Genomic DNA, 27,692 nt, shown 5'->3' on the forward strand with positions numbered 1-27,692 from the left:
AATTTTATTCGATTATTTTGAAAAATATTCATAATTTTCATTTCGGATCTCATAAAAGTACCTACAAATCGAATTTGTTATCAGAATCCACACTATAAGTTAAAAATCGAAACAGTTTATCAATATCAATTGAGTAAATAGACACGAAAAAAACGTAAGTACCTACATTATTGTAAAATCAAAATATTCATTGCTCTTCTCAGAATCTTAAATTTTTAATCAAGTAATTCAATATAAAAAATAATAATTTTTATAAAAAATTGAATTTCTTTATTATCTATATATTTTAATCACATGCATCATCATATTATTACATAATCCAATAGTTAATTTGGAATTGAAATAGGTAAGTATATTGTAAATAGGAACATAGCCATCATCGATGGTAAAAAAATATAAATATTGTAATTAATAGATAATTATTAATTAAAATTATTTCGGAGAATGGTTTCAAGAAAGTTATATTTAAAACAACTAAAACTATCAATTAGTTTGTGAATAAATATTTATTTTAATATGTACATTTATTTTTAAATCTATCACACGAGACTAGGAATGATAATAATATTTTTTTTACACATTTCAATTTACCCATAATTTGACAATATTTTTTGTAGTTAACAAATTATGTTTTGATAATTTTCAAAAAATTATAAAATTATGTTACAATACTTTGTACATGGTTACAAATATTATAAAAAATACTGAGTTATAATGATTTTTAGGCACATTTAAATTACACACACATGAAATTGATTGAATTTACAGTTCAGATTCAAACAGAATAAAATTATAAAATTTGAACTCATAAATTATAAAATCATCAAAAAAGAATATTGTAATGAGTTAAAATGAAAACATCATCGATATAGTCTTTTATGTTTTTAAGACAACATAGTTATTATTATTGATAGTTATATATAATAAGCAACCGATGTTTGTATATCAAATGTATTGTATTTAATTTTAACTTGCTTTTACTTAAAGCTCATATTATTACTATTATTAAAAAATATATTTAAATTTAAGAATAAGAATCTTTTTAAATGGATATAATATTGCTTTGGCGTATTGGATTTCTAAAAGTTTATACATTTAAATCAGCCATCATTTTTCTAAAGTCTGCAAGCGTATTGTAATCTGGATCTGCATCAATATCCGCAAAATCCTGATTGGAATCAGATTTTACAAATGTTGGATTGTACCGGCTCAAAGACAAAGTACAAGGTAGTAATTCTGGCATTACTGAATGATGTGTTATTAATGCGGTTAACGTTGTGAATTCCTTCGTAAAACCCTGTTAAAATATTTCAATTTAGTCAAAATCAATTTTTCTTTGCAATAAAATTTGTATAAACTAAACCTTTATTTTAAACCCTTTATTTGTTCTGAGTATTAGATAGTGAGCGATTCCTAGAGGATGAAATTCTTGAGGTACTCTTAGTGACAACGCAAAACAACCTGGTTTGGTGGTACTTTCACGAACCATAAAAGCTCCCACTGGTTCTTGTCCCAAGACTTCCAAAGTTATTTCTCTAAAGTAAATTTACATGAATAAGATACCTAAATATACTTATTTAAAATTTATAATAAGTAATTTTAATCACTTAATACCTTGGAATTCCGGCTTGAAACCATGGGGCTTTTTTTAATTCACACTCTTCTGGTTTATCCAGAAGACTATCTGATCGTTCTGGCAAAGGCGGAGGAGTTGGAGTTTTGTCCATTCCATTTGAAATCAAATTATTTTTAAGTTTGATATTTGTAGGTGAATCTGGTGATCGTACACTACACTGAGTTAATCTATTAAATTAATAACGAGTTTAATAAAGGTGAATATATGTAAAATAGTCATAAGTCATTACCTATTGTCTTTTAATTTGTCCTGGGAAGATTCAGGCGTACTGCAATCATCACTATTTGTAGATGGTGAGCTTGATACAGAAGAGCTACAAACTAGTGGATACCAGTCTTCGTTAGAGCAGTTGTTGTGTACGGATAGGCCCATGGCTAAACGTTTAATTAATGGAGGTTTTTCCAACATACGCTTGTATGTATTTAAATCGGGACTGTCGTCACTACTAGTTGGAGTAGAAAATTGTCCTGGCGTGAGATCTAAGTCTTTGCTATGGTCAAAAGGACGTACGCCTGGTAGGGTGGTAGGTGGAGTTGGTTTAGGAGTTTCAGTAAGCTTCTTCGACAACGGAGAGCCATTATTGATTCGTTGTACATTTAATTTATCATTTAATTTCATCTGTAAAATATTTGCAATAAAATGTTTTTATGTATGTATGCTTAATGTTTTTATTTGAATTTTGAATTTACCCAAGAAGTATTATTCAAATTGGTTTTTGGAGAGTTCGTCACCGATCGTCTTTCCAGCTCCAGTTGGGCAGCATACGCCATTCTAAACGCATTTCCCACAATAGAATTTAATCCCTCAGCCTGAAAAAAATAGGTTATAGTTATTTAAAATTCTTATTACTCAAATATGCTGAATAATATGTATAACCTAGGTATTAACGTAAACTACGTATTTTGGTAATTGTTAATTTGTACTATATATAGACACCTTATATCCCAAGGACTGCTAAAAAATGTCATTCACGCGGTCTATGTATAATGTGTTAATATTTAATGCATTGACAGATGTCACAAGATATTATAAGTTTATAACTGATAAGTTTTGAGGCTAGGTTAACCAAGGCTGACTTAAAATTAATTATTATCAATTAAATTAACTTTTACCACAGATTTAGGGATCTCTCGATTTAATATATCTTAATTTATTGGAAGTATTAGTCAAATGTATACATGATTACGGTTCGTATAAAAGAAAATCTTTAGTGACTATATATTTCTAATCCCTAAAGTCGATTCACGGATTGCTTTTAGTATAACAGGTGACACCCAAAAGATCGATGCTCTTTAATTGATTTTAACATTAGTTACCGTCTAACAAAGTATTTTTTTGTAACGGAATTTATAAAAGTATGTCAAGTCATCTTGAACCTAATCACTGTGTGTGGTCTACGTGAAACTATAACCACGCTATCAAGTACCTATTAATAAAATAATAATGTATTGTATTAAATATTATACATATTATACATTATGGAATAAGTAACTATATATTGTATATATACTAATATACACAACTTCTGAATTCACTGTTCAACAACTTTAACTATTTTTCAGTAAGATGCATGAATTAAAAAACGTATATCGTAGTAGTGCTTCTAAGTTCAAGAAGGTGGAAAAGAATACAAGTATTCAAAATTGGTTGAAACTGGTTTGTTAGTCTTAGAGTATTCCATTTGAAAAAAATGCGTCTTTCGCTAACGAATAATTGTTTATTTGCAGGGATGTCTGGATTCTTTGAAATCCTGGGAATGGCATATTTTGTTTAAAATCATTAAATCAAAATTTAAATAAAATCACGACTTTTGGTAAATTATGAATACCGATTATTTCAGAGTATTAGTTTGATTAAATATTTGAATAAGTGTAACTATGCATGATGGAACAACTTGCGATCTAACGAATTACGAGAATATCACGAATTGAGCTTATTATTTCTACGTTGAATCTAATATTGTTTTATAATCTTTACATGTATGAGATTCTACGACACAAGAAAGAAATTCAATCTGTATTATAGTACTAAATGGCTTTCTGTAGGTACTTCTAAGGGTTCTCTATAGTCTTCTATAGTACTCGAGGCTTTGTATAACGGCTAAGCCGATTTATATACGAGCAATATTTTGATATCGGATCATTTAAAATCTTTATGATTGAACGAGTAATCTCTTTTTAACGTATATTCCAGCCATATAGAACTTAAAAATATAAGGAGAACTTTTTGGTATAAAATATGTAATTTTTTCTGAATATTTACTATTATAGGATTGAAACTATTTGATTGATAGACAATAACTATTATAAAAGTTTATTTTTATGTAAAGTAGGAATTAGTATTTTTTTCATATAAATCGAATAATTAAATGATTGGACCTCAATGAAATAAAAAAAAAACTGAATCAGTTGATATTAAAATACTACAATATACTATTATATCATATTTTTAAATTTCTATCTTAGATACACATCAAATTTTTGCAGGTTTCTTTATTATCACTGCAATAACAATACACACACCCACACATATATATTGTTTACAGATAATTTTTCATAAATATTTTTGACAATTGTCAAACTTAAGTTTCAGTGTATAATTTAGTGGTTATAGTAAAATAGTATAAAAAACACATAATTTTCATATCCTATACGAAATAATAAGCGAGTTGATCTGATGAAGAACCGTTGCTCTGCCTACCCCGCCACACTGAAACTAGTTTAGTTTTAAATGTCAAGGAGAAAAATATATAAAATATCGATGGAGATATTTTTAAATTCTCGAGACAAACGACAAAAAACTAAAGCAAATGTTATATTAATGTGTAGGCGCAGTAGTGGTGTGGAGAGAATGAGATGACTAATGCAGCGTTTTGATGTCATTACTGCGTGATGATGGTGCGGCCACCGCAAAATATAAGCGCGCGCATATTATTAGTTATAACTAAATGGGTACTATAAATATTATAAGTATAACGCGACCAAAAACTCGTCGTCGTCAATAATAATAATAATTTTCAATTTTATTTCGGGGGGATACGGACGACAACGCGTCCACTCCATTTTGCGCAAACAGCACGCACACCAACTCTTTCCCAGTCAGATAAATATTTGCATATTAAAATAATATGTCGTGGGAGGGACAACGGCGCGCGCGGACCACGTACAATCGCGGTGACTGCGGCGGCGGACCGTAAGCGCCGATTGCACACGCATTCCCCTCCACCCCTGCACCTCCGACAAAACTACTTTGCCGCCACCGTCGGTCCACGTTTACATGATTTTTTTTCTCCGCTTCCCCTCCCCTCCACGATTCCGGGAACGTAATCCTCTTTTCCCACTGCTTCTTCGACTACTATTACTATTACTACTACTTCTTCTTCTTGTTTTTCAACAGTTCTACTTCACTGTCCGACGGCGATGACGACGACGACCACGACAAGGACCGCGACGATAGCGTACGAACGCATAGCGACGGATTGGTAGGGTGGTAGAGTGGGCACCGCGCGCGAGACTGCATTCCGTACATATTTCGACGAGAATGTGCTCTGCGGGCGGTGGAGGTGGTGGTGGTGGCGGCGGCGAACCGACACCGCGCTACCGGGCATCATTGCCGTCCAAGCAGGCGATGTACACCTATCATACTTATGTGTATAGTGGTTAATGGTTATTGGTTGTTGGTTATATCATTAGAAGGGCAGGCGAAACCGTTGCACTGAAAAAATGCATTTTATTATTGATTGCGCTGGAAACGAAATCTGCACGCGTGATGACATTTTTTCACCGCACACCCCGCCTAAAATTTTACTAATGTACACACATCTAGTACTTTTATCATTCTGTTGTGACGGCTAGCTGAGTAGGTAAACGGTAATAATATGGTTAAACAACGTTTGACAAAATTGGAATAACTATAATACCTAACTGGCAACGAAACATTACCTTATGTGGGTACATAAAACAATAGCAAAAACATACAAAATATATAATAAGAATATGATACGCTTGTACACTTTTAATCGAAGAAATGTACGATGGAAAAAATTGTTTTTAAATGAAATTGCATTTCTCCGAAATGGTAGTAAAAAAATTACGAACTAGACAATAAATACGAGTGATAAGGGAAAAAAGTCGCAAATGTAATAACAAAGACAGATCGTGCTGAATAAACATCTATTGTGCACTTTACATCACGACTGCATAATACTGCAGTGTTAGACTTATAGCTGTTAGGTGTTTGCTTTTTCTTCTTTAATGTTTCGCTTTTGTTTTCGTGAACACGTTTGTAGTTGGCCGCACCACCGCCGGAATGAGATTATTACAGTAAAATCATTGGACGTCGCGTCGTCGAGACGATTACAGTTTGTGTGTGTGTTGTGTGTATGTGTGTACGCGGGCATTGTACCTACACACCATTATTATAATATCATTATTATACCGACACAAACATAAATAATACACAACACACACCTATTCGCGTAATGTAGTCCATTTGCTACTGTTCTCTTCGCCACATACCCCGCCATCACAGTCTTGTGGCGGCTGCAATTTTTTTAGCCGCCGCTTACTCATTACACTATTATATTATTATGATTAGTATAAGTATAACTTATATTATCATTTATCATTGATTATAAAAACTAGTATTTATAAATTATAATCATGGTATTATGTACTTATTATACATGAATAATTTGGTTCCAGGTCCCCATCGTTAGGATTTCCAGCTGAGTCCTTTTAAGAAGGAAAATTGGGTTATAAGGTTATAACTTATAAGCTTATGTCACACACGCACATGTTTACCGCTACCAAATATTACGTCTTATGTGTATAATATTGTATCTGCATTCTTATAGACTATTAATTATTGTGAATTAGCACTTTCACGGCATACAGACCGAGCAGATATATTTTTTTTTATTGCCCACGCAAATTATCAGATAGGTACACCAACTATTTAATAATAACGGAAGTTATAAATTCTCATGCACATGAGGTTATACTAGAACACGACTATGTAATGGTACCACAACCACAGATATATAAAACAATATTATATGTTACATATATATGTAATTAAATTTATTATATTTTATGTTAATTATAATACGTTTATCATCGTAATAGTGTATTTGAACGAGTCACAAAATAGTCACTATGTATTATTCCTGAAGTGATTTTATATTCGTTTAGAGTAACAATTTATGCGCATTTTGTACTTTAAAAACACATACAATAAATATTCTTACTTATTCTATAATTTTTTTTTTTTTTTTTCATTTTTACAATGTTTTATTCAATATGTTTCAAAAAAGAACATTAAGAATAACTGAGGTAATAGATAGTAACAAAAATAAAAATAAACTTACTATATGAATATTATGTGGAAAACATTAAAGTTTTTAATTCGCATGATGACTAAAATGTAGTATTTGGTATACCTATACGAAGTATCGGAATTGTTTACAAATGGGAGAATATCTTTGCAACTTTAGAAGCTTGTAAAGTATGTTATATATATAGATTCTTTATAATATAATATATAAGAGTATGATTCATTAATGGTTTACGGTATTGATTAATGACGATAATTAATAATGATAATGAATGCCAAAATTAATATATTTTAATCATTAACATTTTATTATTATCTTAACATATGGAAGTGAAATTTCTTCAAACTTTGAACTTGATTCATTAATATAAAATAAAGGTGTTAGATGTAAACAATTACAATAATCATTTTAATTTAAAAATATATTTTCATTAAAATATTGCGTTAATATCTATACTAATATTTTTTTCACGAGTTTTTAAATTATAGTCATAGCAATGCCAGAACTTTTAACTGACCATATAGCAATTGTAACATAAACATGGTTAAATAACATGGCATACCTAGTATACAACAAGTATAACACCTAGTAACCTCAACATTTGATTAATTATCTATATTTAATTTAAATATTTGGTAGGTACATATCAGTAGCTCTAAATAATAAGACAAACAATCTTATAATTTATCTTAATAAGTATACGATGTATAGAATTTTCTTGCAAATTATTAGTTAATAGCTTAATTATGTACACAATAAGGCTTGACATGATTAACATTTAATGAAAGGAATCATGTAGGTATTTAGCATCTGGTATTAATGTGTGTATTGAGTATGTGTATATTGAGTCGCTAAGCTCAATGTCTAATAACAACTATTAATCTTAAAATACTTTAGTAACTAGTTAATTATAAAAAGTATATCAACGTCATTTAAAATTAAAATACGAGATTTTGGAACAAATACATAATTTTTATTGAACTTGAAAACATCAACATCAAAGGTGATTATAGTTTTTTGTTTAATATATAATGAGTGATTTATAGAACTGAAATTATTCAATTAATATGGTGTTAATTTTGTGTTATTTCCACTATCATTAATATTATGGTTAATCGTTAGCAGAAGGTTTAAACTGTATTGTATAGCGTATAGGTAGGTTTTTCTTAGAAAAGCTAACATATTTGCGGACAGTTATTTTGTTATTATGTTAATCTCTGAAAATATTTTATTTAAGAAGAAAAAAAAACTTAAACATCAATTAATGTTTATTTTTTTGTCCACTATAAACTATACTAGACAGTTTTCTATAAAAGTTATATCAATAGATTCCTTGAGACTCTAGGTTTTTTCGAGCTATATAGTTTTCTATAGCTAGGGTGGCTCATACAGGAATTTTACTTATTCACGAAAATAGAATTTTTATTTGCTTATAGAGGGTGTCCCACGGAGATCTGACAAATGAAATAACTTTTGTTCTAATCGATATTTTTTAAATATAATTCATAGACACTTGCGCTACATTTTTTATTTCTACTGAAAATAAAAAACTTAAAAATTGATAAAATTTTTTTTGAAATATTCAATATAGCCAATTTGTAAATCTGATTTTCAGAAAAAATCATATGGTTAAAACACTTATTCAAGTCAAATGACTGATTTTTAAAAATTTTCTTAAATATCAATATTTTCGTTAAGTAAATTACGATCTAGTTTATGTTAGAAACATTTTAATCTCAAAAAATATTTTATATGAACATTTTTTAGGTTTATGTTAAAATCTAATTAATTTCTTATTGTATCTATTATTTTCTTAGAGTAATATTATTTGGTAAATTAACTCACTTTTTGAAATTAAAATGTTTGTAACATAAACTAGATTCAAGGTAACAAAATAAATCCAATTTATCAATAAGTTAATAAATGATTAGGGTTCAAAGCACAACAGCAGTAGTCTTTAATTAATCGTTATTTACTTTGTTACCTTGGATTCAGCGATATTGAATTTATCACTACCTAATGGTCTTTAAAATTATTGGAAAAATAGTAAAACCCACCAATACTCTAAAAAGCTGTATCTCACAAGTCGCAAACCAATCGATGAAAAATAAAAATGTTAACACGTACCTAAATTCATGAAAAAAATGGTTTTATTAATTCACGATATTTTTATTACATATTACCATTTGAAAATCAAAAGTTGATAATGGTTTCACCAATAAATATAAGGGTGAAAAAAATAAAAATATTATACGGTTTTGGAAAAAGTTAATACTTTTTGATATGGTTAGTGTAACTTAAATGGATCATTCTGTAGTCTTGAATTCAAAAACAAAATAATTAGTTTAATACATTAACGACCAGCTGTAATATTTTGTTATGATCAATTTAGGGAATATTTCCCTTCTATTTTATTAACTTTGAAAGGCATTCCCTAAATTGTAATAAAAAAAAATATTCAAGAGTGACGTGTGTGTTTTTTGGGGGTTCATCACAAAAGAAAATCGTAAAACATTATGTCAACTGTCAAGTCGTTTTTTAATTAAAAGCGGCATTATAAAATATGCTAGTTTTTTTTTTTTGTCCGGGACCTTTGATAGTAATTAATATTAATCAACTATTTTTATGGATCTTTATCTCTTCAAATAAGATGCACTGTAGAATTTTACAATAGAATAATACTAAACGAGCGTTTCTTGCATAGCTTTAAGTAGATAAGCTGTCTTGTTATCATCGATTATTATGAAGCCTGAAGTATAGTATAGTTGAAGAATATTGTGCTTTTTTTTGATACTTTAAAAAAAATTCAAAACTTTAATTGCCTAAATTTAATATTTCTAGTTAGACTTTATTGACCAATATAACAAGTGAGAACAAGTGTATGATCAATATTTAATTAAAAGGCTACAAAGTTGAAGAACTGTTTTGATACTTTCTAGATTAAGATACTTGCTACACAAAAATAACAAACTCCAAAATTCATCTCTCAAAGGCACAATGTAACGATTCTAAAAGGCCAAAGTATCGTTTATTAAAATGTATTACATATATAATATACTCTTTTGTCTGGTAACCAATATGTTTTAGTGTTTTATAATATATTTTATCAAAATGTGATTGATAATTAAAATTACATTTGAACGTGATACCCAAATCTATAATATTATCACGTTCTGGTAACAAAGGAATAAGAAATATAAATTAGATATGAATATTTATAACATCTGTATACAATATTGATAGAAATTTAGAAATATTGAGCTGTAGTCGAAGACCATTGGCCCTGTAACTAAAGAATTGAGGTTCTCATCAGAAAATAGAAGGAATAGCGATACTAAAGTTAAAAACATTGTGACATTGTTAATGTTATTTCAATAAATAAAGCAAACATTATGGGAAAAAGATTTCTTCCTCGAAGAATACCTATTGGAACAGTAATTAAAATCATTTTAACTTTAAAGTATTTATTTTATACCTAGATATAAGTAACACCTCCCACCTGTACAGCTTATAAACAATTTATAAGTATAGACATTACAAATTATTATTTTTATAATTTATTACTATATCGAAATATGCCACCGGTTTACATTAATCACTATATACACAATATTGTTTTTACTATCCTCCGGGCATTTGAGATTAAACTCTTGGAATATTATAATAACATGCTATACATACATAAAAAAAATCCCTAATAAACCATCTGCTTATACGTTTGAAGCTTTTTCGAGGATGTCATAGTTTTTACGCTGCATTTTATTTTTTGTTTATCACCCTTTGCGTTTGATAGTTTTTTTCTCATTTCACACAAAAGGCGTGATTATAAAATGTAGCCCGAAGACCATCAAAACCTAACTCGTGTTTTTCACAAAATCCAGACGTTTATTTCACACAAGTTACATGGCATTGCACTCGAATGCTTCCGGCCGGCCAACTGCCATTTGGAATTTCAGAAAGATACAGGTTTTATGTTGAGGATTTTTTTAAACTACAATGACCTATGTTGACCCTTACCTAGCTTTGTGGGCATATGGCAATAGTGTTCTGTCTGGGAAGGTGGACAATATTATTATTTTTATTTTAACTAGTATAGATAATAATAAAAAAAACAAAAAAGTGTGAAACTAATTTTTGAAAACTAGTCGGACTAGTCAGATTATGAATACAGTTAATACCTATTTAAAAACCAACAAACTTCCAATAGTTTTGTCAATATTGTAATGGAATTCTGACATTCACGATTATTGATCTATAATATATGGTATACTATATTATACACCTATGTATTGTACTTCCTCCCTATATAATCGTACATTCAATATATATATATATAATATAGTATTAGAAAATAACGATTTCGGTAGTTGTATTCTTATAGATTCCTAAGGGCTCTAAGTGGATGTCAATGCACTATTTTGTCTATATGAAACATATGAAGTTTGCATTCAAAAAACCAATCTTGTGTTGTGAGCTTTAATATTGGAAGGAATTGACTAATACAAATACTAACCATTAAAAACTTAAAGTTAATAATATTATCTGATTTTTACAATATTTAAATCTTTATGTGATTTATGAGATTTTCAAATTTTAATATTTTACATAAATACATAAATTTTGACTTAAATTAAATTAAATTTATTGGAATTAGTGTATTATTCGTTTAATTTTTTTCTTTGAAAATAATATTGATATAAAATAATGTAATAACTTTTTGTTTTAGTGTGTCAATGTGAAACTTTGCACATACGCTGATAAAAATAAAACAATATATCAATTAAAACGAATGATAGTAAGCTCTAGGCGATGTTTAAAGAATGTCGTTATAGACGACGATGAGTCAACCAATCTGACCATCTGCTCGAGGAATCCGAGAAGCACATCCATCCGTATTATCATATTACCTAACGTGTGTGTTATAAATATATTTCTCCTTGATTTGTAATCAAACAACGTAGTTAATCATAGTTTTAGACTGGTCTTATTGAAAGTGGTTAGCCAAGAAAATGGCTTAAAGGCAATTAGGTATTCCGTGTACCATTGGTTTCGGTGCAGTACTGCACTGCGAGAATAAAAACCAATATATTGTACAGTTGATGTATATAGGTTCTACATTTAAGTGTTTAATTAAACATCAGTACACACGTACATTAAATAACGATTTTTGGTTTCTGTGGCGAACGGTCGACTATGTATAATAATAATATATATCACCTAACCCATATAAAATAACAACGGAATTGTTATTTTTGGACGTGAGAAAGAAGTGTTTATATTTCTCTCCCGGCAGTAGTTTGTATGTACCACTATAGAGTTTGTGAACGAAATAAAAACAACTCAGCAGCTCGCAAAGGCCGTACAAACACGGCGAACACGACTTCAAGAGTTTATCAAATATTGTTTTTACAGTTTGAAAAATCGTACGACACACCGGTCTGCACGGTGAATCTTTTTTCTAGGTGATCCTAAAACGAAATAAAAATAAAAGGAGACATCAAATCAAAAGTGCGACGATTGCCCGGAATATAATATCTGCTCAGCTGTCGTATCGTGTGGACAAGGGATTTGCGGTAAAATTCATAATATTATACAATATGTTTCTGGGTGGTCCACCCGGTGGTCGGATTCGATGTCAAATTTTTAAATCTCATTTTACTGCTTAAAATTTAATTAATTTAATTTGTCTGGCGGGTAGATGGACGGTTGGCGCAAGAGCTGTCGATTTACCTGTAACATTTGCACGCTGCCGCAACCGGAACAAGAGAACGACCAACATCCGTCGGTGGGTTTGTGATGGTGGGTGAGCTTTTGATACCGTACACCTGTCCAAGCCGGCTGACAACCCGTCAAGCCACCCATGTCACGCCATTTTCACCAGGTTCTGTCTCGGTGACACACACAAACACACACACGCGCGCGCGCGCGATAATTCACTGCACATATGACACACACGGCGTCGACTATAATCACCTCGCTCGTATGAATATTCACCACGTTCACATGCACACACACGCACGCACACACAGACACACGGGGAAGGACGAGCGCACACGACACCACCACAGCGACGACGGTGCGTTTACCTACTGACATGTCGTGGCGGCGTCGGCGGCGGCTCTCGCGGTGGCAGGCGGGCGGCCGTCGGTCGGCCTGTGGGAATCACCTCTCCGGTGGCCGGCAACCGGTTCAGACGTGCGGCGTCGAAAGGTGCGTTCGTGCCCGGATCGAGTCCATTCATGAACGCTATGCTCACATTGCTCACGAGCGTGGCCATGGGCCCTTATTCGTTTACCATTACTCTTTTGAAAAAGAGTCTTAAATTTTTTTTCATTGGTTTTTGCTAAATAATATTACGATATTTTTACCTACCGGTTTGTTGAAAATCCAATAAGTTTTGACACGCCATCGGGTACCTACATATTGTTACATCGTATTTTAAAATGGATCCAAATATAAATTTTGGTATTAACGAAAATTGGATCTTTTTATTATTAAATTTGGTGGTCAATGATAAAATATTTGAAAAATTTAGAAATTATGTCCGTGTCACCGAACCATATATTTCTGATTTCACTTTTATCCTGAATCTTATTTTTTCTCGTAAAAACAAATAGGTACAGGGGAGAACACGTTGTTATATTATATCACGTCATGCAGATACACGCAAAGCCTACAGCTGCAGTCGTGTAAGATCACAGTCGTTTATAGTGTTTCTACTTTTTTTTTCTATACCTACAGGTGTATTTAGTATACACAAAATAACCGTTTGCTATGTGAATTTGAAGAAATTTTTATTTTCCCACGATTTAAAATGAAATTCTCATGTTTATAACACAGAATTTCAAGAAATCATATTAGGTTAGTACACAATATATATTAAGCGCGTTAAAGTCATCATACAAAAAAAAAATAAAAATATATGCACGTCGATCTCAACCTTATATTTTAACCAGTCGGGTGATATCATTGTATAGGTATTTTAGTGTTCAATATATATATATATATTAATTAAGTGCATCTGCAGCGGCTGCTACAGCTATACGGAAAAAATTATAATACTATTCTGATACGCTGTGGCGGAAAATGATTAAAACCTGTTTTATGAATGCTAAATTGTATGACTAACTAACTAGGTACTCGTTAGCGAATACGCGAGCAATTTATTTTCTGAAATACGACTATATTCATAAAACAATCTATGTAATAATGTATAAAATTGCATTGAAAATTACATAGTAAACGTTATTGCATTTTCATACTTCAACTTCGTATTATTCGTTTTATTTGGTGTGGTAAATACTTCGACAATACGTATGTTTGTATCACATCCGTTTCGGTGTTAATCCGCGGGGATAGTACTATAACAGTATTGTAATATAATATATATTATATAGGTTTTTCACGGATAGTCGGACGAGGAATTTACATAGTAAGAAATGTAGGTCTCATATTCCCATGAATGTTTATCGTACATTGTTGTACATTTACTAAATCATTGTTATTAGATGTCTAAAAGTCACAATACGTTTTTTGTACACACGGGCAACATAATATTATGTTATGCAGACTTTCAACACGATGTATAATCGACGTATTATCTCGACCCTATTCTTAGTAATCACGTATATAGTATTATGCTAAGACGGCTTTAATAATATACGTCATTCTACCAATTCGAACTATTTTCACACCTTAAATTTGTATCTGTAAATGTACAACTTAAATGTTTTAAGATCTTATTAGTTGATTCAAACACGCAATTAAATTATAAACAAGAGTTTCTAATCGTCATATTAATTAATAACACATCGATTATTATGCGTGTAGACATTTCTCTGAATTATTGATTTGATTGGTTACGATTAATAGTGATCCTATAATATAGATACCTACTAATATAATATGTTTTTGTGGCCGACTTACCATTTCTGTATTGCAGGCTTTCATATAAACAAATCTTTATGTTTTATCATGCCGCGTATCCGGTATTAATGATTTTACTTTAGGGATGTGTTGAATTCTATAGTTGAAAACAACTCGTAGGTGTAACGTCAAACACACCGAAACGCACAAGTCCAAAATACACGTGATATATTAGAGTTGTTATTATCGTTCGTGTTTTTTTAAAAGTAATTTTTTATAACTATATATACACGAAGAGCGCAACACACAAACACGAAAACACAAACACTTGACGAGTTTTGTACATGCCAGGCTATTATTTAATATATATATATATATATTATCATATTATTATGTATATAATAAGTTGTCGGTTCAGCTGTGCCGACCACAAATACCTACGGCGAACACGGTCTTTTCATACCGCCATAAGTTTGTGAAGTGTATATTATTATGTAGGCAACTACATTAACTAGTGTTTGGTTAGAAAAAATATGTATATAGGTATATTACATACTACTCTCTCTCTGTCACACTCACATACACATAAATGTACGTGTGGATACATGGGTTGAACAATAAAATCGTTATCCGGAACGGTCCGTTTTTTCATGAATGGTTTTTCGTTTAAAGGCATTCGTGTTTGGTATGTGCTCGCTCTGTACATGATGTATAGCCGTATATAGGTACCCATATAGTGGACAATGTATAGTATATTATTGTGGAAAAACTAATATAAAATTAATGTGTGTGTGGTGTGAAAATAATAATACAAATTTTTATCGACTCGGGTGGGTAACGACGCGTTTTGTACATAAAAACGGCGGGTGTGCGAGACAGCGCAGTCAGGGCGTTTGGGACGAGACTCGAAACGCTATAATATTGTGTAATGTATGATGAATGACGTGTGGTTTCTGTGGTGTGAGGTGTTAAAAGGATGGAATTCTTGGTGAATAAATGTTATAGAAGGTACGTGATGTTCAAATGATCAATAAATTATACCATTTACTCGTCCCGATCGCCTAACAATATTTCATCTGTTATACGACGAGAAGACAATTTATTTATACAATAGTTGGCGTTTACTTATTTTTGAGAATGTTGACACATAATTTTATTTTACCTAGTGAAATGTACGTGAACGTTCATGATTACGTTTGGTTCACCCGAGTTAAATGCATCAAAATATTAAACAATATCCCACTTAATTAAAATCATGTGTGTGTTGTAAACATTTACTTTATTTTAATTACCCAATGCGATAGTTTTACTAATCATTAAAAATTATGTTTGAAAAATGTACCTTTGTAAACAATTTCAATAATATTTAATGTAATAGTAGCATATATTATTTTTCAATAATACATTTACAAAACCAAAATCTGTACAATGTTTTAGTGTTATGAATATATAAGTATATATTTTTACATATCAGTTTTAAAACACTACATCTATAGTAATACCTACATAAAAAGATTAATACTAATAATTCTATGATGTTTTATGATTTTTATAGAAATATGAAAATATAAATTAGGGTAATAGATTTTATGTAACCGTTAAAATGTTGAAGTATTTGATTAAAGCTCAAAACGGTCTAAATTTACCATAATAATTTAGCATAAAATTTAACAAATTACTCAGAAGACAAAAACCATGAGCGACTACGTCTAAGTTGTATATAGCGTGTATATAACAAACATATTGTGTAAATATTTCAAGACTAAACAACTTGACATAATTTTAAGATACACACGGAGTTCGTACCTATATTTAAACGTATTTGAATATCCAATTAAAATGCTTATAAGTACCAGAAGTACCTATTCAATAATAATCTGTATTCATAATTTAACAAGTCATGTTACTTAATAATGTGGAAATATAAACATAAATAATATGCGAGGCTTAAGGAATTTTTGTTAAAAGTATATATTTCATAATATTATGGTAATTATTATTATGATTTTTAAAGTTTGCCATCAATTATTGTCATGTTGATAACTACTAAAGGTTACCTGTTGTTTTTTTTAACAATCATAATGGCAATAAATTAATGAGTAATTTATTTTTTTATTTTATTATTTTCTCCGATTGGAGAGTAAGTTGCATAAAACATGGATTAATTAATGGTTCACTTACATTGAATGTACTAATCATTAACTATTAAATCATGTTTGATGATCATTAGCTCACCATTTCAGATTCATTAAACGTTTAATTATCGTTTATGCGAATTATTGGCATATGTATTATTTATAATATTAAATATCTGTCTGAAAAAATTATTAAAAAACTCATTATTATAAAATTATTCAAAACCATACAAATTTCAACAGCGGACAAAGTTTATTTTTACCAGTTATATGTATTTATTTGTTTATAGCTTAATAGATTAAAAAAAAATATAATTGGGCTGCTTAGCAGAATATCAATATTATTTTGGTTAATTTGAGTAATGAGCAATTGTAATAATATGCATTAAAATGATTTACAATTATTGTAAATTATTATTGAACCGGTCTCAAGTAATTTGCGTGTGAAATTTTAATTCTTTAAAAAAAAAATACGATTACAATATATTTAAGTATAGCTTATTTATAATGGTAACATAATCGTTGAATTAAAAATCTTTTATTGTGCTCAATTGCATTGTATTAATGACCTCGGCGATAAGATTACGTTTGATCGAATTACGATTTATAATACACGTTGGAGGTAAAATTGTAAATGTCCCTGGTAGTCGGGAGGTGCAGGTGGATTGTTTTTTACGTTGTAATGAAATTTGATATTACGGTGTAACAGAGGCCGTATAACTACTGGTGTTTTTATTTGTTAGAGAACGGCTATATTGAGTCGACGAGTTTCAAAATGCTTCTGGTCATTCAAGTCATTCTTCTAACCAATTATTAAAATGTAACAATAATAACATATTAACATAACAACGATTCACGCGATATTCAAAGCAACACGTTTACTGAAATATTATATCAAAAGCAAAAAGCCGGTTTCGATACTGTTGTACGACATGGTCGAACAGAATTTGAAATTGTACTGTTGTAGTAAAATATACATTTATAACGGTAATAGGTATAGGTGCATTAAGTATAATATATAATGGACAATTCGATTAAAGACTAAAGTGCCATTGCAGGCTGTGCATGGCTGGATTAAGAGTTCCGCCTCGTGTGAGCCATAACCGCGAAGACTTTTTATTTTAGCGTTGGTTTAGCAGCTTTAAAATGTTATCCTAAAAACTGAGAATCTATAACTCCGCTATGTATATTAAATTTCGAGTGTACTTCAATAATGAGTAGGTCACTGATAACAGTTGAAACAAATGTGTTAAATTTAAACTTAACGATAAATTAAAAAACAATTGTGAGCAAAGTAAATATGTACATCAAATTATCAACAACTATTTTTAAAGACAGTTTATGTTATACTACATGTTTTCTACTATTATCTCGGTAGGGGGTAGGTAATTAATTACGTAATTTGGTGGGTTGAACTAATTTTTGACGAACAAATTGCATCAATCTCATTAACTTATAAATTTAGGTACCGTAAAATGGTGTGAATACGTTCTTATTGATATAAATATACACAAGTCTTAAAATAATTATTGGTATAAATATTTTAACGATGTGATCATGTATGATGTATAGAAAATAATAATAAATGTAATAGCGAAAAGTTCTCTACCATTACCTATATTTTTTGTTACAACAAAATAAATAGATTTCGTATATAATTAATAAAAAAAGATTCTATCACTTTTTATATTTGGGATGGATAATATAATTAGACGATTAATAGTTATGCATCATTTTAATTTGTAATATAATTTTGATATTTTTTTTTTAATGTGTTTTCTTTATTACGATTTGATTCTGTTAAAACAAAGTATACATGGAGAGCAATTGCTATGTTCGGAAAAGTAACTTTCCCACACCGCACACATAAAAACCTTTTGTTTCAAAGTTCGATCAGTCACGATTTACGACTCGTCACCGGAACTCTACTATTGAGTTATTTTATTTATAGTTGAACTGGGAAATAGTTTAGAACTACCGACAAGCCTACGACTCGTTTACTCGCATATAGTCGCCACTAGTTTTTCACAGGAAAAAAAGACAAATAACTATATTGTGATTTTTTTTTTTTTGAAAATATATGTGGTATCCACTTATCACATACAAGTTACTTTAATCACTTTTTTACATAGAATTGTTTCATCAAATTTATGCTTTATGGTGACTAATTAACCCCATTTCGTTATGGCTTATAACACCTTATTTATAGAATTAATTAGTGGGGAACCCACTTCCTTGAGTTACTCCCGATTGCTGTTATCCACCACTTGGATTCGATTTCAACACGATATTATCGCCTTAAACATCACATGGTGTACCTATAGGTTATAATGTTGCTGGTTGGTTGTACACTGCAAATATTATCGATAAAAGAAAATATAGTAGCACTTCCATAATATATGATTGTCCGTGATCTTTTTACAACGAGAGTGTATATACCCACTAGATTGTCATTGCGTCTAAATGTTATTTTAATCAGAAAAAAAAAGCGATTATTGTCTATAATGAACATTGTTGGTGAGTACAATATTCTGTACAATTTATATTATAAATATATGATAGTCATGTGACTTTTACTTATGTAGGTATTGATCGAATTTATAAAATATTATAAATTTATAAAATATTTGTGGAATGTATCGAATGCCTGCGGACATTCTTGACAAACATCACCGCAGTCGGTTCGTAACATGATACAATATAATCATCGAACGAAGTTTAAAGATGATGGTATTCGGATAATGTGTATGCGGTTGTTAAACATCACGATAAAGAAACAAAAAACAAAAGAAAGCCAACCTTAGTTTCTAACTTGTGTTTCAGTAGCTTATTTTTTTTTTTTTGAAGATTCGTATAACGGTTTCAAATACTTTATGAATGTAAAAAAACCAAAAAAACATACAGGGACCTAATCATATGCGTTTTTTTTCTCAAGAAAAATACGACATTGAAAACTGTCCGAGTATTAATTATAATTTATAATTATAATTAATATGCACCCGGAATTTATGACGCGCCACCGAACGGATTTAATGACCGGGTTACTCTGACGCCACGGAGAGACGCGCGGCCAATGCATAATAATAAATAATATAATAAAATACCGGTAGCCCATGTCGCTGGACGGCTTGTAAGTCAGTTTGTGTACAGTAATAATATTACATATATAGGTGTATTAAACACAAACGCATACCTGGATATACACAAAAACATAATATTATACACACATTTAGACCAGTAATTATATATACTGAACGCGTACATACCTTATGATGATGTATAACAATAATAATATACCTATATGGCTATATATATATATGATGTGGAAGGAGAAAGGACGAGAACAGTAATCGGCCGGCGGCGGACATCACCTCCATTGTTGTGCGTGTGTGTGTGTAATAATTATGACCTACGCGGCGGTAACCCGGACGCTGTGGCGGCGGCGAAGGAGTCGTCACAGTCGCGGGTCTTGTTTCGATTTTGGACGTCGCGCGACCGACCGGTTTTCCAGGATTTATTTGTTTATTTTTTTACACCATACATTAGTATACATACACGTCACTGTTTTGGGTACGATAAAAATTTGTTCGTTTAAGATTTGGTATATTATTACCCGCATTGTACACCATAGAGTTGTCATACCCATAAATTATAATTATATAAATGTTCCACGAACACGGTAGCCGTTTCAAGTAATAATACGTGTACGATTGTTTGACTGTTTGTGTGCATTTTTCGTACTTATTCTTAACCCAACCATATTTTTCTTCAAATTCATAAAATATATATATTTTTTATTTTATGGGGAACCCGTGACAACTAGGCCATTTGGGTTAGGGTGGTACGGTAGGGGATTTTTATGTATTTGTATGTAGGTTTTTAAGTTTTAGGGCTGTAATACGTATTTGTGTATGTGTGAAAAGAATATGTTGCTGAAAATCCCGTTTGGTCACCCATCAGGGAGCTAGCAGCTGCGACCACCAAGCCACATAAAATATTTCAATTATTACGAATTTTGTAAATATTTTCCACCGACCGACCGACCTACTATTAGCTTGTGGCCGAGTGGTTGAGTTATAACAATTTGATTTTATGTAATTTGCACGACTATAGCAGATTATAAAATACGTAGTTAATAATACTTAATAATAAATACGTATTAATAAAAATAATAATATAATAATTGTTTTTTTTTTATTATTAGTAAAAGTTTTATTTATCTAAAAAATTACTTCGAAAAAATTCGATTTGTGCACCATGATGCTGTAAACAACATTCAATATGAATTAAGAATTCTTGATTATAATTGCAGAAATAATTTGGTCTTTTGTAATTTGAGTACATACTGCAATTATTTTATTTTTCAAATCAAGAAGAAACGTGGGTGGATTGGCATACACCATCGTTTTCAAGTGACCCCATAGGAAGTAATCTAGTGGTGTAAGATCTGGTGACTTAGGTGACCACTGAACTGGTCCATAATAGTTACTATCTACCGATTTGGAAAATATCAATTGAGGCAGTTGCGAACAATATTGGCATTGTGGGCTAGAGCTCCGTCTCGTTGGAACATTAAATTTGCTCTTATGTTTAGTGGAAAGTCATCTAATATATTTGGGAGCTCATTTAGTAAAAAATCGTTATATAATCGTCTTCCATTATGAGTACCATCATAGAAGTGTGGCCCTCGTATTTTATAATCTGTTATATCCGTGCAAATAACATAAAATCAAATTGTTTTTATAACTCGGCCATTTTTTAACTTAGAAAATAAATTCAACCACTAAAATTCATTAATAAATACAAAAAATAAAATAATTTGTGGTCAAAAATAGGCCATGTCATTAAAAAAAAAGTTTTTGTGCTCATGTGCAAAATTAATTGTGACAAACATAGTCCAATTATTTGAAAATGTGTATAATAATGTATATAAGTAAGCCAAAAAAACAGAATTGAAATATATGAAGCCTGCACATAGTTATTGAGTGTTTTCATTTATTGTTATCACACTGTATTATTAACTATCGATAAAAGTTGCATTCAGTTATCGTTCGGACGGCAATCGTGCATAATGAGTACAAAATACGGTTTAAAGACTTAAAGTTGTGTCGTGATTAAATGTTGTGAATTTTATTGCTACGATGGAACACGAATAGTACCAAACTTTATAACATAAATATCTTGTAGGAATAATTTTCGATTTTTGAAGACAACAACCAAACTTAACGTGCAATTCGCATACCTATATAATATCAGTTTTGTAACGTCCTTGTAATAATGTGCATGCAAAATTCGTAAGGTTAATCATTAAACTATTGTAATAATAATATTTAGCAAAAATCACTTCTGTATCATTATACTGAAATTATACAGCAAACGGTACTAATCACGGTGTCGGCGCTACCGGTTGGAACAGCTGCGCCATCGGGCACGGGCCATGGCGAACGTCAAACGTCACTGCAGGCATTAGAATTTGTTTACTGCATGGGTACTGACTGAAGCAGATACTCTTTGTACATGGGCTATGATTTTTTCAAAAACTTTTTGATTACTCAGGTAAATTTTTATTATTCACTTTAATATAACATTGCTATAGTTGCATATGTGGCACTCATTAAATTTTTTAAAATACTCTCAGTAGTTTTATATCGGTATTCTAATAGTTCTAAATAGATAATATGACATGTATGCACTTTCTTTTGAGTAATTAACAACGTTTTAAAAATATTAATTATAAAACATTTAATCAATCACTGTATTTAGTATTTGAGTATAAGCTAAATGCTATACAAATAAAACGCATTGATAATTGCCAGCATAGTAATAATTATTATAAAACCACAAGAAATCTAAATGTATTAAACTAATCTCTTTATGTAATATTATTATTGTTTGTTTAAAAATAGGTCATTTCGTTATTTGACTGTGGTAAAAACATTTAAAATCATCAAAATATTCAAAGAAGTTTTTATTCAAATGATAATCAATGTTTAAAAAAAAAACAATTGATAAAATTAACGATTTAGATGTTATAAAAATAACATGTGACGTTCTGTAATCTGTTACGTTTTTCAGTGGGAGGGTTGGTGATGGGGCAGTACTATTTTTAGGGAGGATTAAAGCTCTCCCATCCCCCTTTCCTACACGCCGAGCCTGGACCGTCGTCGTCTCGACTATGGAGTAACCTGGAGAATGGCACACTTAGTGTACATTATTTTGTATCGTCTCAGATAGTAGCCGTGAGTATTAATCATTGTGGCGTTATGGACATCGAGTTAGTTTACGCGTTGTGTCGTTCTCTGATTTCTTCTGTTCAAGATAGACACGACGATCAAATTGAAATTTGGAGATGGAGCACTTATAAAAAAGTAAAAGAAAAAAATTGTCTCACCTTCTTGATTCCCCCAGGGACGACGGACCCCTTTTTTTATTGTTATACACACTGCCGAATTGTATTGTCGTTTTTCACGTTCAGTCTGATAGGTTTGGCTGATAATAGAGGTTGGAGAAAATTTCACAAGATAGATACATCGGATTTTTTTTGCACTGCAATTTGTTGAGTACACGAAAGTTGACATTTTTATTTTTTTTACTCTGCTGAGTAGTTAAAAACTTTGCTCGTCGTAAACACTTTCAAAGTATATAGGAACATTTAAAACTTAATAATGTTGTTCATTTCCTTAAAGTTATTTATGCACTTTTTATGTGAATAGACTTGTTTGGAAGTATTTTTAAAACTGCCATACATAACCAATGAAAAAAAAAAAAAAAACTGAAAAATATGTTTCTAGAATAGGTGGTATGGAGATGGAGGATAATATTTACCTACTAAAACTTATTTAAAATCTACGAAATACTGAAATTTTAAGGATATATGAGACAAGTAAACAATGAATTTGTACTTCTTGAATTTTAAATTTAATATAGTAGTATGAGCTTTCGAAAATTGTATCTTTTAAATTAATTATATTATTAGATCAAGCATCTTTACAAAACATATAAGATCTAGAATGATAAGATAAGATAAATAAATATTTTTTCTACATTAAGTTTATATTTAACTTATCAGAAAAATATTACAGCGATTGTTGATTAATTCTGAATCTTTTACTTACATTTTTTCAGTTTTGTTAATTATTATTTAACGATTACGTCCAAGAAACCAAAGGCAAACATCCGTGTTTAAGTATGCCTAAATTGAATTTAATGAGTTGTAGTAAAAATTATAAAATATGTGAAAAGTTATATTAGTAGATTAAATTGTATATTGAAATTTAAATCACGATAGAAATTAGAAATAGAATCACATATCTTAAGTTTTTTTACAAGCATATTTAAAAGTTATATTACAATGTTGGGCATTGATATTTTTCTGAGAATATGCATTGTTTTAATAATTTTAATTAAAATATCGAGTCATTAAATTTATGTAAATTGTATTGTGCGTTAATATATTATTACGAAAAAATGATCGAAAGAAATAATTTTGTATCTATTTTTCCAGATTTTAGTTTATCCTTATTCCGGTTTTTTTAGAAACTCAACGTTGGTTAACTTTTACTACTATAACCACTGCAGAACCACTTAGTTTAATCTTGGCTACTACTAATGCATATTATTTAACTATACAATTATGAGTATTATGTATAATTATCCATATATTAAATTACTTATGAGTTATGACATGATATGAAAATTTCAAATACCAGTGTCTCTGGTGTAGGTATAAATCATATCTATATACGCGCGAATAGACATTTAACTTGACTTCGCGTTTATATATTATTGAAAAACTTGTTTATTTTCCAATATAATTTCCAATAATTATAATATTACAACAGTAATAACAATTTAAATCTTCTAAGCTTATATGCGTCAGTAATATTATTTAATTGATAATATATCTTCTCGTATTCACAAGTTTGTAATTATCTTGTAATTACTTCTATATAGTATCCAGTAGGTGTGTCGTGTATATGTATAATCATTAGGACTTGCGTTTCGATGCAAAGTGATTTTTGTTGTGCTCTAGTCCAATGAATTCTCATTGAGTACATAAATCGTTTCATGTAACAGATACTTCAAAGGTGAAACTTTTATTTCGTATTTTTTTTTTTTTTGTTCTTTTTTGGATGTTTTTCCATTTTTGGAGTTTGTTGTTTAGCATCTTCAAGTCATTTGATTAAAATAATAATTTTACATCAAATCATTTCATAATATTAATTTTAATAGTTTTTAGGTATCTATTTTGCATTTGTACCTAATATAAATTATTCTATACTCAAAAGCTTAAAAGCGATAACATCTTTATCTATTGCCATCGATACTATTTATTTATTGTGCGAGTCTAAGTTTAATATTATTGTTATACAACTAAGGTAAAGTGTAGAAAATTCCAAAAGTTTAACTGTCATTTTCCTATTCGTTGCGTTATTGTGTCCCTACAAAAAAATTGTGGTAATTTTTAGAGCGTTATCGTGTTGAAAATATATTTTTTGAGTGTTTTGAGGGCTTTTAAATTCGGTTCATATAATAACTATGGTTTGAATTTGATATTTTAATTAGCCGTTTAGACATTTATTACTTTTATAGAAAAAATATATTATTAATTTTATCATAAATAGCTTTGTTTGCTACACTTTAGCGAATTCATCCATAAATCGATATTATAATTAATGTTTATTATTATTTGTCTTTAATGGAAATAATTAATTATAAAATTACATAGTTAATTTTTCGTCTGTTGTGGTTTTGTTATTTTATTCACATTAGGTATTGTCTAAAATGTATGAAATAAATATTTATTTATTCATCGCACAATATTAGATCTTGATCGTTTTATGAAAAATACGAACACCTAATAGATCACTATAACTTTATTATACAAAGTTTACTATAATTATTACAACTACTTGAAAACGTCTTGCAAATAAACTGTACAGACATTTGTATTAAAAAATCATTGGCTATTTCATTTTGATCGAACCGTAACATAATATTATGATTATTTTGTATGTATAATATAGTTGAATATACATAGGAATTATAATCATATGAATTGTATTTATGTGTCTGTATTTTTTAGACTTCCGAAATGTAATTATAAATTACGAAATATGTTAACAGAGAGCAGACATAGTGTTTTAAAAAGCAATTCACATGATTCTTATAGTTACCCGTACTATATATTTAAATATTTTTATGAAAAGTTTGCGTTTTATTGTAGTTTATTTACACAAGTTACAAATTTATAATTCTCGGAAATGCAAATATTCAATGATGTTATCAACCACTTAAAAGCTTAACAAATTTATAAATCTACTCGCAACCCATTACGGTTATAACGGCACGCGGGACGTGATTATTTCTATAACTCGTTAAAAACACAAGCGCCCTCGTTTTCTATACAGTTTTAATGAGCACTCGCAAGATGTAATGATTTCTGGTCCACGGTGGCTATTGTAAATTATAACACGACCAAATGAACAAAATGTATTTTTCGTTCCATTTAGTAAATATTTGGCAAGACGACTTAAACATTTTAGTGCAGCCATAACGATTCGCGTCACGCCGTTTCTAATCAAAAAGTAAACCGCAATCGTTCCTAGCGAGCTCCGTGACCAGACCGGAAATTGTATTATTAAAGAAGCCCGAGCATTATGTATATTATTATTATATTTTTTTTTTAATGTTTTTGTTGGTCATGATGGTACTTTTTCCTCGCCGTCTCTGAATGCGAATATATCACATCAGATGGCGATTCCGATGTGTGGAGGCGGTGGCGTTCACTTGTAAAAATAAGTAAAGAAAAAAGGCGAGGGAAATCAAAAATCGAATCTCGATGATTATGTACAGTGTATACATTGTAGAAGTGGATCGTTTCAAGTCTTATAATAAATTCAATGTGACTTAACGTGCATATATACATTTTATTTCATTCGCATTTCTTATGTGAAAAACTATGTACATAACATACGAGTCTCACATACCTATACTATATATGTGTTTACCAGTCGGTTACGGGTTAGGTATATTTTCTCGCGACGGAGTTTGAGTTGGTCGACTAATCCTTGAAGGCTTGAACACACACTAGTATTCGACACACGTATTTTACTTATACACATAATATATAAGTAATAATTAAATGACTTGTTTTTTCACCGGCAAAATTCATTATGTGCAACTGCACGCGGTATTGGTTTAGCGAACGGAATTTTAGTTGTCTAGCATAATATTATATAAAAGCGTGATAAAGAGTACCTCGAATAGTTATTGTTAATGTTTAATGTCATCGGCCAACCAAGCGGATACGACCTTAAACTGTGAAAATACCATGACTATACCAGTAATAGGCTAGCTAATAACTTCCGGCACAGCGTTCAGACATTTATATTATTGTTTTTTTTTTTGTCTGATAAAACAAAACTAATTTTACCAAAGACTTTGGTATTCTACTCAGACGTGACTTGTTTTTTCTTAACGGTGGTGAAGTCCGTCAACATTATATAGGGCTCCACAAATTTATAAATTCATAAGCGAAAATCTTAATAAACAACCTTTCTGTGCAGGCGATTTGCACATTATTTTAATTTTGTGCTTAATTGGTGGTACAATTTATTTATGAATTTTTAATTTTGGATACTTAGCTAATGAAATGGACTTACAGTGAAAACGTCTGTACCATTGTTTTCACGGCATACCCACACCCAAACGAATTATA

General features: G+C 30.2%; 1 protein-coding gene across 1 annotated transcript in view; it reads right to left on the reverse strand.

Moving 5' to 3' along the window:
* Positions 1-487: 487 nt before the first annotated feature.
* LOC107163636 (SH2 domain-containing protein 5-like) overlaps positions 488-27,692 on the reverse strand; it is a 148,518-nt gene continuing 121,313 nt past the window's right edge. The window contains exons 5-9 of the mRNA XM_089222799.1: positions 2,326-2,445; positions 1,866-2,254; positions 1,615-1,803; positions 1,364-1,535; positions 488-1,297 (exon numbers count right to left, since the gene is read on the reverse strand). Coding sequence (XP_089078925.1) covers positions 1,088-1,297; positions 1,364-1,535; positions 1,615-1,803; positions 1,866-2,254; positions 2,326-2,445 — 1,080 coding nt within the window. The 3' untranslated portion in view covers positions 488-1,087. The remainder of the gene's footprint in view (positions 1,298-1,363; positions 1,536-1,614; positions 1,804-1,865; positions 2,255-2,325; positions 2,446-27,692) is intronic.

The sequence above is a fragment of the Diuraphis noxia genome, unplaced genomic scaffold, assembly GCF_037042655.1.
Source record: "Diuraphis noxia isolate RWA-SAM2 unplaced genomic scaffold, SU_Dnox_SAM2 contig0003, whole genome shotgun sequence".
In the NCBI taxonomy this organism is placed as follows: Eukaryota; Metazoa; Arthropoda; class Insecta; order Hemiptera; family Aphididae; genus Diuraphis; species Diuraphis noxia.